General features: G+C 33.2%; 1 protein-coding gene across 11 annotated transcripts in view; it reads left to right on the top strand.

The window, feature by feature from the left end:
• Positions 1-13,399, top strand: part of DMD (dystrophin) — a 990,047-nt gene that overhangs the window by 402,672 nt on the left and 573,976 nt on the right. For all 11 annotated transcript variants that reach the window (XM_066176982.1, XM_066176984.1, XM_066176989.1 and 8 more), the window contains one exon: positions 7,332-7,504. In XM_066176982.1, the coding sequence (XP_066033079.1) occupies positions 7,332-7,504 (173 nt within the window). The remainder of the gene's footprint in view (positions 1-7,331; positions 7,505-13,399) is intronic.

Genomic DNA, 13,399 nt, shown 5'->3' with positions numbered 1-13,399 from the left:
GAAATATTACTGTGTAGTTTCTTCAATACTTGAAATGTTACTGCCTGGTTTGTTCAATGCTTGCAACACTGAAATCCTTTGAAATTGGTGGAACCAGCACAGAACTGACATAAGAAGAGAATTAGATTAAAGTTGTAAGCCTAAGTAGATGAATGAGTTATCAGCTTTTGCAGAATAATGTTTGTGTGAGAAAAGCCTTGTAAAAAATTGTGCTCAAATGCTGTATATAATTACAGCAATTCCAAATTGTCATCCAGCATGAAGGGAAGACTGTATTTCCATTTTTCTGTGATTATTTAGGAAAAGGAATATTTTAAGAAAGAAGTAAATGTAAGTCTAAAAAGGCTGGAATTTGCCTACAGTCAGCTATAGGAAAGGAGATTAGAGAATCAGGGCAGTGACTCTGGCTGTATGCTCTGAATTTTCCTCTGTGTGAGCCCATTTATCTCTTTCCACGTCAGAGGATATGTAACAATATCCATATGCTGCTTATTAGCTTCTGTAAAATCACATTTGTTTATAATTCTTATACATTCATAGATATTATATATTTTAGGCATTTGGATACACACACATGTGCACACAAACAAATACTCTTATCAGCTTGTGAAAACCAGGATGTTTTGAGTTTCCTAGTAAGGCAGTAGAGTTGGGTAGTGAAGCATAACAGGGGAGTGTTGGATCAAAGAAAGCACAGAACTGGTAATAGGATGTCAATCAATAGGTGTAAAACACTAGTAGGCTGTTTCTTTTGCCACTTCTGATTTAGTACCAGTAAATTAAAGTCAGTCTGAGTATTGAAGCACAAAATATGCCAGTCTAATTGTAATTCTTCATTTTAAACAATCTCTTCTGCACAAAAACCAAACAATTAAAAAACCCAAAAAACTAGTCATGTACTATGTAAATCATGGCTAATGAGCTCCTGTTAGATCGTTGTTGATGAGCTTCTGTTCACGAACAGACTGGATGGAGAAACAGTGGTCTACCTCAGGAAGTTTACTTCCTTTTAGTTCTTCTTAATGCCTAACATTTGGGCTAGCTTTATCTGATTTATATCCATAAGTAATCTGTTGTTCACCCACATATATTTGGTATTATTGGAGTTGACACCAACTTTAATAATATTGATTACTGAGGTTACAAGTAAGTACTACCATAGGTTTAATTTAACTGAACTATTAAATTGTTATGAGATGCATTTGTGGGCACAGTTCCATCTTCCTCCAAAATAAATCTCTTAGATGAGGCAAATGGGTCTTGCACAGTCGTGGGCTTTTGGAAGGGTATAGGTTTGATCTGAGGCTGCTTAATGAATATTTATTTCCAAGGAAAAGCATCCATCATTGTCATTATCCTGCAGTAAAAATAGGAAAGTAGTGCAGAAATTGTTCAGCAGCTGGTTGGGAAAGGTTTGAAATTAAATTGTCGTTGATTTTTTTTCTCTGACAGATTTGCATGAATCAAATTACAGAACTGTCATGAATAGATCTGTGTTTTAAAACTGAGGTTTTGATTTTTTTTCACTCCCATTCAGAAAGAATCCATTTTAATTAATCCGTAAAAAGAAAAATAAGTTTATTTACAAGAATCAGTGATAACGGCTTTGAACATTTTCTCCAGAGTAAATATGTTTAGTAAGACTTAAACATCATTTCTCATTATAAAATAGGATGAATATTGAATACAAATTAAAAATTGCTAATATCAATTGTCATAGCTTTGACTTTTTATATCAAAGTCTTGTGAAATAGTAAAAGATGAGGTTTTGCAGCAAAAATTTGGTAGCTTTTAACATTTACTAAACTGTAATACTTTAATGAGCACATTTAATGTATCTTCTGAAAACAGCTCATAGGAATGTTTAAGCTTTAGGTGGTGGAAAAGTCAGATAGGGAAACCAAGTCTTGTCACTTCATCTCATAAGATGAGCATTGCAATATTTTGTCATCCCATTACAAGCTCTTTCAAGTATTATGACATACAGTACCTCAGTTTTTCTTTATCACTGTGCTGACAGTATTTAACAAACAATTTAAATATTACAGTTCTGTCAGTGATGAAACTCGAGTTGATTGTACAGAAAATTGTGGTTCATGGACTGACGGATTAATAAAGTTGGCCTGATACACTCTCAAAACAGGACAACTGTTGTTATAAGCACAGACATTATTTCTGTCTGCTACTGATGGTGTTGATATTGATGGAGTTCACAATCTTTGAGCTCCCTGTGTAAGATTGATTGTGATTACAATGGATTCCATTGCATGCAAAAAAGTAGGAATGAAATGCCTTCAAAATTTAGGTAATGATCTTTCCTTTCAAGTGATGGTTCAAATGTCTCCTAAAAGTTAAATCAGTGTAAAAATTGCATATATTCTACTTAGTATGGTTACATTGTTCGTACTAAGACAAAGTTTTCCCATGTAATGATTATCTCATGCAAGTTATTTGACTTGTTTGAGCTCCAGATTATTAAGTGGGAGATCAATACACAGAAAAAAATGCACTGACTAACCTGAGAATAAAACTAAGATAATAAAACTAAGACATATTTATCTTTGCTAAAACAGAGGAAAAGTGTGTTAAAATGAAACAGTATACTTGGAATTTAAGAAATCTAATTTATAACCGTATGTGAAAAAGTTGCTAGTACAATTTTTAAGGATCACTGTTGTAGACATGGCACAGTTGTGCCTATTCATTACTTAATTCTTTTAACTTTGAATTCAAAACTTACTTCCTGTGGTTAATTGCATTACATAATTATACAGCAGACCTGCAGTAGGCCAGTACATATTAGTGTCTCTTAATTTTTTTTTCTTCATATTCTTAATTTTGGCAGGAACATCTTATTGTAGAATATGATTATGCACTTAGCTATCAAATTTTTTAATGATGTCATAGTTTTAATATGGAAAGCCATCTGGCTCTGAGGAAGAGATTTCTTATATATGTAAGATGAATGTATATCTTGCATAATCACTCTAACAATTCTGCTGCTAGTTCATCTTCTTATGTATTTCCCATCGGGCTTTTGTTTAGTTCATTAAAAATTGGTTGGTTTCCATGCTGTTTTTAAATATAGATATTTTAATGCTCTGATTCATCTTTTCTTTTTTTCCTTTGATAATCCTTCGTCTTCTGACAGAGCGGGTTTTTTTGCAGTGTTTCCTACTGTGTCATATTTCAGAATACAAGAATTCATTGTATACATCACACATCCAGGATTCTGGCAGCAAGAATCCTCCTTTAAAATGGTTTATGAAGCCAGCCATACCCATACTAGATATTGTAACTCTTATTTCTAAAGAGATTTTAAAGTTGTAATTAATTAGTAGAATTTTTCCAGCCATCCATGATTACTAACAACTGTACTTTTACTGGTTTTCATGTTAGCACAAAAAGCATGAAATACTGTAAATAATCTGCTATACATATAATTATAAATCATCATTCTACAAGTTTTTTGAAAGTAGAAATTTTTTTTTTAAATTTTACACATCAGAATATATATTTGGTGTGTACTGAATGATTCTTATCAAGAAGCATCACGTAATGTGAAATTCAGTGATGTTCTGCTGCAGCTCAATAAAACCCAATAAACTGTAACTTAGAACTGAGTGTGCTCACATGCACTCTCCAAATAGATCTGTCAGTAACACTGTGCTGGGTGACAGATTTGTACACAAATAGCCAAGGAACTGATTTTTTACAGGAAGTTGTCTTTCTCTGGAAGATAAAGACTAATTCCAGGTAGTGAAAATGAACTGGGGCTTGAGTCTCTAGCACTCGGATTTCTCTTTTAAGAGCAGTGAGATGGATCAGTCCCTAAAGGCTACTGTCACTTCAGCAGCTAATGATTTTCTGTTACCCTTTTTTTCTAAAAAATTAAAGCTGTGTTTTCTTCTGTTAACTATGTTACAAAATCTCCCCAGGCATTGTTGATAACTGCTTGCAGATCATTCTCTTCAACATGAAAGGCAGAGGCGGAATATGTGTGAGATACTTGAGTATATGTGTACACGTGTATACATACAGGGTTTCTCTTTTTGTTTATTTTTCCTTGTGGACATTTTTATACTCATTTACAGCACATCAGCTGTATAATCTTGTTCTGTCTGTAGCAGCTGTGCTCTAAACAAAAGTAAAAATCTAACATAAAAATTCTATACCTTTTTCATAGACCACTAATTTTAAACATTAAGAGATATATCACTTACAAATTCTGAAGTGCTTACATGTATTTAATCTATTTGTAATGTTTAGAAAATTGATCTACTTGCTTGAAAAACCCTAAAATTTAGATGCACATAGGCACATATATAACTCTTCATTTGATTACTTATACATGTGAAGTGCCTTCTTGGGTGGCTCAGATGAGCTGATACTCAGCCCTACTGAAAAGAAGGCCACTTCACTGGGATGCTTAAGTATGTCCTGGCAGCTTATAACATTTTAATTACATTTTCTCCTGTTCTTTAAATATGCAAATTTTTAGTCAGGGATGAAGTTTTCTCAAGATGCTGGTGCTTTTATAGTCATGGGATATAATCTTGGAATATTTAGAGGCATTTTAGCTTTTTATCATCTGATATTTCTTATCTTCAGATTAATAGCATTGAATATCTGAATTATCCATGCCCTGAGTGTGTAAAACAAAGATTGAAGTAGACTTGAGCAAGGAACATTGAGTATGAGATGATTTTTTGGGAAAGTCAAATGAGGTTTGTTGAGTAATGACATAGACCCGGCCAGTATTCCCTCCACATGATGGATTGCTGACAAGGAGGAAATGGGTACCTTATTGAGACTCATTCCACAGACAAGACATCTACCATTCTCTTTTGATTTATAAATATTCATTTAGTCTGCTAAATGTAAGTCACATTTCTCAAGACCTAAAAATTCTAATTATTATCTAATTATTATTCATGTGGGGGACGTTATGGAATGCCTTTTTTTGTGTGTGTGGTTGTTTTTTGTTTGTTTATTGGTTTGATTTTTTTCCTTGTTTTTTGTTTGGTTTCTTTGGGATTTTTTTGGTTTTTGGTTTTTTGTTTTTTGTTGTTTTTTTTCCCCCCAACAAATAGCATATTATAGTGCTAGAGCTCTAGAAACCCAGGGAACTCAGAGTATTTTTTTCTTTTGTTTTGTGGGGTGCTTTTGTACACAATTATTTCAATGCACTGCCTTCACATATATGGAAGGACTTCAAGTCTTATATTTTTCAAAATAGTAAATGCAGTGTAATAACTTTAATTAGTTAAAAAAAATACGACCAATTTTGTCACTTCAAGTGTTATTCAGATTTTTTATTAAGTTCTTAGAGGTTTTAAAATATTTATCCAGTAATTTGGAGGACAAAACAATTTGGATAATTATCCCTAAATCCCTGTTGCTTCATATTAGTACTGCTAGTAATACACCAGTAGACTCTGTCATACCCATGGTTCTAAAAAACTGGTTTTAAATCAAATTCATTACAATAGAATTATGAACTTGACTAGCCATGAGATGGTGTGGACTAAATTATTATTAAAAAAACCAACAAAAAAACAACAAAAAACCAAAACCAAAACAAACAAACAAACAAAAAAAAAAACCCTAACCCATTTGTTGAATCAGAATTCATAAATGTTGAATGAAGAGGAAATGATAAGTACAGTCTACATGGATATCATAAAAGTTTATTAAGAACAACCAGGAAATGCAGAGTTAGAAGCCAAATCAACATTCACAGCAGACAAGTATTAGACTCTAAAAGTTAAAGAAAGGCAGGAGAGAGGGAAGGCTTCCCTACTCATGGACTGGGAAGTGCTTCAGTTTGGTTCAAGCTGCCCATGAGGTTTGTCCAGTTTTTAAATGGCTTTCCAATACTAACAATCTTTTTCTGGTAGCTACACACATCTCTGCCGCTTTGAGTATGCTAAATTTTACAGATGGAAGGTCACTAGTAGAGCAACACTTTAAAACCAGCATTAGTATTGTTTGATGCAGTTTTAAAATGGTGTGATACCATTCAGTAAATTGGAACAAATTGAAAATTATTATTTAGTTTGATTAAAACCAGGAAAAGGAATGAACAACCAAAACCAAAAAAAATCAGCCTTGGCATGGTAAAAAAATTCAACGACACCTGTTACTAAAGAATTTTGGATAACGCAGTGTATTTTGCACTGAGTTGTACCTTCAAAATATTTTCTCAGTGTCTATTTTTATCCAGAAAGCAGCTGTTGTTCTGTAATAACATTTTTTAAATTATAGAATACTTTCTCAGTAAGGAGTACAGCTTGGCTCTATGTATCATATTTAATCTGAAAAGAATACTGAATAGTTTAAAAGTAAATAATTTGAAAATATTTAGAAAAGGGCATGTAAAAAAGACCTACATGAGGGGAGATAAAAGTGATGAGATTTTTGGAGAGGTAAAATTTATTTGTTTCAGTTAAGAGTAACTCGTTTCACATTAAGGGAGACTGATTTTTGATTTTTTTCCTTCTAAATTATTACTGAAGCTCTGTGATATTCCATGTCTAAACCCCCAAATATTTAAAACTATGGTTTATTTAAATCAATGAGTGTGAAATTTCCTTTGCTGAATGTCTACCATACATTTATTTTGATTCATTTGTATAGATTGATTGCAAGACATTTGTTTATCTCATTCTAGGAAACTTGGATAGTGAAAAAGAAACCCATTATTTTTCAAGTTGAACCAAAACCCATCAATGGACATGAGTTTTTTTATTACTGTCATGTCCCAGAGACATGAGATTTTGCAGTGTCATTTTTGTACCAAGTTTATTCCTTTTGTCAACAGAGTTGAATCATTGCCCAATTTTTTTGGTTTGCCAGGTAACTGTTTTTGTGTTGTTATTAAAGATTTTCTCCCTGCATCTTGCTCAGTTCTTCTGCAAATCCACACTGGTCACATTGTGCACCACTAAATCATCTCAGTACCTCAACAGGCTCCACCTGGGATTGCAAAGCTCTGGCTTTTTTCCTGGTGATTGCTCCAAGGAATGGTTTCTGAATTGGGAAGTAAAGGGAAATGAAAGATCAAGAAATGTAAATAATGACATGCAGAAGTTTTGAGTCAATAGCACTTTTTTTCCCCTCCAACCATTACCTTCATCTGATCTATTTCATTCAGTCTTCAAAGAAAGGACAGACATTCAGTTATTATACCAGGTTAATGTAAAATTAGTCTTATTATCAATATTATGGTTTAATTAGCGTTTTAGCTTTTTTTTGTTCATAGGCAAGAACAGTTATTGTTATTTATAAAAACATTGTTTTGTTATTATTTTTTAAAATCTTTATTACAGAGCATTAAGGATAGCCTGGGGAGACTGCAGGGTCATGTAGAAATTATTAACAACAAGAAGACACCGGCTTTGAAAAATGTTACACCAAAGGAAGCAGCAAATATACAAGAAAAGCTGACTCAACTTAATTTGGAATGGGAGAAAATTAACAAGATGTACAGGGACCGACAGGCGTAAGTAACTTTTAAACCTTGCTCTTTCTGATGGCTTTCTTTAATATTTGGCCTGTTGTCAATGATTGCAATTTTTGATTCTTTTTTTCACAAACAATGCTTTCTTCTAACTAAGCACAGAACATTTATATAGAATGGAAATTTAATTTGTGGGCATTTTTGTAAAACTGAAAATATGAAAATATTTTGACCACCTATCACTTACATGGAATCATTAAATTAGTAATGGTACATAAATTGCTATGATTTATGACATATACCTTCCTTCCAGCATGAGTATTTAAGAGTTAACAAATAACTTTGGCTTAGATTAAAAAGTCATTGTTTCAAGCATTTATTGAATTAGTACAGAAAAGTCCTTGACAATTCTTCTGAGAACGAACGACATTATTCTGATAATGAAAATCACTATATATGTACGTATCTATTTATCATCAGTTCTATTCATTGAAATTTTCCATTTGAAAGAATTTTACAAACCTGGCTCTTCAGGCAATGCTGAAAACTTGACAGTAAAATTTTTATTTGATATGCCACCACAAAAGGCAATAGATTGATATTTGATAGAGTATCACTTTTTGCACTACACATATGTTATGAAATATCACTTATCTAAGAAAATGTTGTTAAAACCTTTGTCATTATTATACAAAAACAAATTAGCTTAATGTGCAAATCACTATTGCATTAATGGTAGAGTGTGATGCAATTCTAAACACATAAGTGGTTACTGGAAGGAAAAAAAAAATACTTCATGTGGGTTTAGCCTGCACTGATTTGTTCTACAATCCAATTCCTTGGTAACTTTCATGTTTTCTGTGTTTAGAAATACTGGTAAACAGCTGTCACTTTGCAGTTTCCTAGAGACATTATTTCCACTGTCAGCCAGTCACTAGCTTTGATTTTAAATTGCTGGAGAAAGAAGGGAGTAAAGCTTGAAAAAAAAAATAATCAGAGAGATTAATAGTAAAAAATCTAAGTCAGTAGTCTTCATGTCATCTTTGCTTTGTCTCAACATTTAGAGTGTAAGAAACTGGGACATTTATAATCTGGTAAAGTTTACAAATTAGTCTTCTATGCCTGTTGTTATTTTGGTTTTGTTTTTTTCAAATAGGAAGTCCTGTTCTGGTGTGGTAAGAAAAATCCTTGTGAGTCGTGATGCCATGTACAAAAATGAAGGATAAGTTGGAAAAGAGGTTGAAGAAAATCTGTTCACACAGATAATAAGACCCAGAGATATTTGGTGTTGAGCTTTTCCCAGAGACTGGCTTTGCCCAAAGTCTTACTGGTTTACTACACCAAGCTCTGAGAAACCTTTGGAATCTCCTTTCCCTAGAGACTGGCTTTTCCCAGCCTGTTTTAGTAGACCAGTCTCTGAGAAACCTTTGGAATCTCCTCATATGCATTTTCTGCCGCTGGTGCATAGCAAGGGCAGCAATTTACTGTGAGTTGAAAGCTTGGATTATCATCACTGACACTCAATTATTCATTATTTAGGCTACAGGGGTATTTAGCTGGCAGCAGAAGTCTTGTGAGGTGAAATGAATTGGTGTTTGTCAAGTACTTCAAGGTCATCAGATAAAGGCTAGAGAACAGTAAAGTATGATTACTGTCCAGCTGGCATTTCCCTGGGGGGCTTATCCTCTTTCAGTATGATGGACAGCAACTCAAGGTGATGATAAGCTTGACTGATGTCTGATTCACACACCTTTCTTTTTTCTTTGAAATCTTTTGGGTTTAGTGTCAGCCTTATTTGGTATTTGTTTAAGAGGTTTTGGTTGAACTCTATAACTCGTGCTGTTTTGTGAGGTGCATTTGGACTGCACACGAATCCAAGGGATGAGTGAAGGAAGACAATATGGCCTTTAACATTTTACTTCTAGCAGTTTGTGTCTGAAAGGGGTGAAAGTATCAGTGTAACTCTGCCCTTGAGACATGGATGAAGCTGTGTTTAGGAGATGTGCTATTGATGATGATGCTACGGGACAGTTCTGGAATTATTATTGGAGCTGTCTTGCTTTCAAGGGAGCGTGTCTAAGTGAATGGGAGTATTCCATGTTTGAAAGGTACCAGGAGCAAATATACTGGAACTATGTTCATTTCTGAATATTGGTTTTATGAAATCAAAGGCTTGTAGTAGCATGGAAATTATTATTTTAATAAATGAAAAGTCAACTATCATCATGACAGATGGAAGAACAAAGCAACTTTCCTTACCACTGCAGTTACTAGCAAAGAGCTTACTTTAAATCTCATAGAAGCTATTAGAAACCTTCATGTTGCATTCTTTTGTGTGAAATTGATTTCCTAGAAGTCCTGATTCATATCTAGGTACTTTGTAATTAACTCTAGACTGAGTTCCTTTTAATTAGAAATCAAAATAGATTTTCAGTTTGTTTTGTAGCAGAGCCTGTGCCAGTTTGACAGAAATACACTATGAATGGTAAGCACTCAAACAGCTTTACAAATGCAGTTCTTCTACAGTATTTCAAAACCTTATTTCACACTGTTACTTTAGCATGTTTCTTGTATTTAAATAAGAGTTCATATTGTACTCACTGTAATATAACAGACCAAATTTTATTGGAAAAACACCCCCAAATGCTGTGATCATCCTGAAGTACTCTTCCAGTGGCTTTATAAACCTAGGCTAAATGTAAACTTTTACTTTTTCACAAATACAGTGAAACACTAATCTTCGCTTACTAATTTTTTAAGTCAAGGCTATATCTAAGCATGGTTCTTTGATGGGAGTGACTTTCTTTTCTGTTCCAATTAATTTCAGAACATAGTATCTCATTGTGTTTCTAACAGATAAATGTGACTGACACCATCTTAGACCAAGTGGAATTTGTTTCCTTGGTTCCAGTTTTATGAGTGTAAAGAAACAGTGGCAGTGGCATGATTTGTCTTTTATGAGCTAAAGAGCAATTTATGATTTAATTTATAACTTCAACCTTTGCTTGATACTAAATTCTTATGTTATCTTTTCCAACAGTTGTATTAAGATAATAGAATCTGAATTTTGAAAGGTAAAGTTTCAGTGCCAGTAAGAATAATCACTCAGATGTCATAGTTTTTTTCTGTCCTTGTACCAGAATTTCGCAAAAATCTTCCTTCTTTCCAGCAGTCTTAAATACTGGGTTGGGTTTTTTTTTGTACTAATCATGATTATTTATGAAGTGACACTAACACCAGGTCCCTACATACCTTAAATGGGAACATACAGTTTTTGGGAAAAACACCACAATAGAAGATAGACTTTTAAATTACAGTCTTATATAACTTTTTATCTTATCAGCATGCCACTTGTACAAGATCTTGTTTATCTTTTCAGGATATTTTCTTCCCAGGATATTTATGCCTAAGTCTTGCTTTGGTAAACAAGTACTCCCTAAAATTAAGGGAGCACTGAAACTGCCAAAAATCATTGACTCAATGAAGTCCAACAAAATTTTCCAGAATAGATGTTAATATAAAATATTTCTTTAGGAATTGTAGATGAGAATGGAAAAAAAAAAAAAAAAAAAAAAAAAAAAAAAAAAGAAGAAAAAGAAGACTCACAAGGCAGAAAAAAGTAGAAAAATACTCAAATGAATATAATTCAAAAGCAAAATACTAAAATCTTACAAATATTGTAGATTTTGAATATTTTTGAATCTGTTTCTTGATGACAAATTAAAATTCTAATGAACCTCTCATATTACTGCCAGGCAACTAATTTTTGCTTTTTTCCTGTCTTATTTAAGAGTTATCTTCCAGGGCCTACATTACAGACTATATTAATGCATCTAATGCATCTAATTAATCTCAAATCCACTAAAAATTAAATGTTGTGAGAGATTATGGGGAAGGTTATATGAGCTACCTTTAGAAAGTGCTTCTTGATGATTCTGCAAAGTAGAAAAAAGTGAAATGCAAATCTTGTATCAGAAAAGATAGCAAATCCATGATAATGATAATAAAAATGCATTGACAGCTTCATAAAATTCACAAACAACTCACAATTTTTGGAGTAACAAGAGTAAACCATAAAGAAATAGTTAATAGGTTTATAACAAGAATTGGTTTCATTTTTGGATACCAGTGTTGCTGTCAACTTCTTCTGAATAACCTTAAGTTAGCTGTTGATTAGCTTGGTAAGACCAAAGGAAAAACATTTATTATAAATAAAGAATTGATTCATCGTCAGCGAAATAAAATTTTGTGGTAATATTTCTAAGACCACATAGTAGGAGAGATGTCATAAACCCCTTACTGATATATATTCTTTTGAGTTGAGAACTAATCTGATCCATGGATCAAGGTATTAGAAAAAAGAAATGAGATGCATTAATTTTTCAAATGTAAGTAACCTGCCTATGTTCTGAATTATTGCAGATCCAGCAAGACTTGAGGACATGCCTGTCTATGGTATCTGAATCATATCCAGTTTCTGTGCTCTTCTTGCTTAGTAGAAATTAGAGATATAATATTAAGAGATCTGCATTCAACCCAAGTGATGTATTAAGGGTATAGTTATCTTTTCATGGAATGAGATTTTTCTTGGAGTAGTATCTATAAGCAACTGACAAGTGCAAACCCAGATATTAAAATACTGAAGAAATATTTTATTGAATATAGATTTCCAGAAACATTTAGATACCTCAACCCTTCTTTCATGGCCTCAACCTCTTACTTCAGAGGGGCCCAACTCTCTCATTCATCCCATGCCAGTCTTGTATAGATTTCTCATTAACATTCCACTATAAAACCATGCTTATGTCTGAATCCCCTTGTGACTGTTCATTATGCAACTATTTAGCCTTGCAAAGAAAGATAAAAGGGCACATTTAGAACTTTCAATAAAATGGTTTTGTAGCCTTGAGAGCCATATCTATCTTAAGGAACATCAAAATAGCATTATTGTAGGTGATTCTTTAATTTTAATTAGACATACTAGGGAGCCTTTTAGGCTATTTATGTTTTCCATCCCAGTTTCTCAGTTGTGGATTTCCAATTTCCATCTGTGGCACTAACAATGCTCTGTAAATGTGAGATCATTGAAGATGTAAGTCATATGACTTACCTTTAGCTATCCAAGTTTTAGTTACCTATTTTACACTACTTGCCTATGTTCTTTCTCAATTAAACACTGCCAGGCAATCATTTCACAGGTAACCTGCACTATATATAGTGGGTCTGCTGACTCTTCAGGGAGACCAGACAAGATAAGACTAGAGACATTACTTTTGGATAGATAAAATTAGGGGAGATTAATCTTAAGCTAGAAAATATAACAAAACAATGCAGTTTAATTTATATCTAAACATGTTGTTATATATCTCTTTCACCAAGCCCAGTCAGCATTTCTTTGTACTTGCTTTAACTCTGACGAAGTGAATGACAAAAAAGAATGTTAGCTGGCTTTGTTTCAGTACAGGGAGAAAAGCAACTAGTGGAAGGCATAGGTATTTAAGAGAAGGTGAGAAATAGTGGCTGTTCTCTTCCAAAAAAATATCTGCTCACATATTTCTGTTGAGGTTGTAAGTCTTGTTATTAGAATTACCCTTGGCTCAGGATTCAAGGTGAAAGTGAAAACCAGAACAGATTAATTCATCCCCAATGAGAGAAGAAAATTATTTCCTTTCTAATGTTAATCTCAGAATAGCTACCATGCCTTAGTTACATACAGGGTAGGGTTTTTTTTCCCCTTGCTTTCTTTCACAGTGACTCAAATTGTTCATTTAGATTTTGAAAAGGGCAGCTCATAATGCTTGACTCTTACAGCCAGCATTAGTTGTTAATTTACTTCCATACCCTGCTTACTGTACAAAAATGCTCTCCATAGCAGTTGCTTTATAATCAAATTCTTGCTACAAATTTGCCACTTAATTTGCCCCCATAATATTGCAC

The sequence above is a fragment of the Chamaea fasciata genome, unplaced genomic scaffold, assembly GCF_029207755.1.
Source record: "Chamaea fasciata isolate MVZ Bird 193981 ecotype frontalis unplaced genomic scaffold, bChaFas1.0.hap1 SCAF_2, whole genome shotgun sequence".
Classification (NCBI taxonomy): domain Eukaryota; kingdom Metazoa; phylum Chordata; class Aves; order Passeriformes; family Sylviidae; genus Chamaea; species Chamaea fasciata.
Note: the sequence above shows the minus strand (reverse complement) of the source record. Positions and strands in the feature narration are given on the sequence as shown.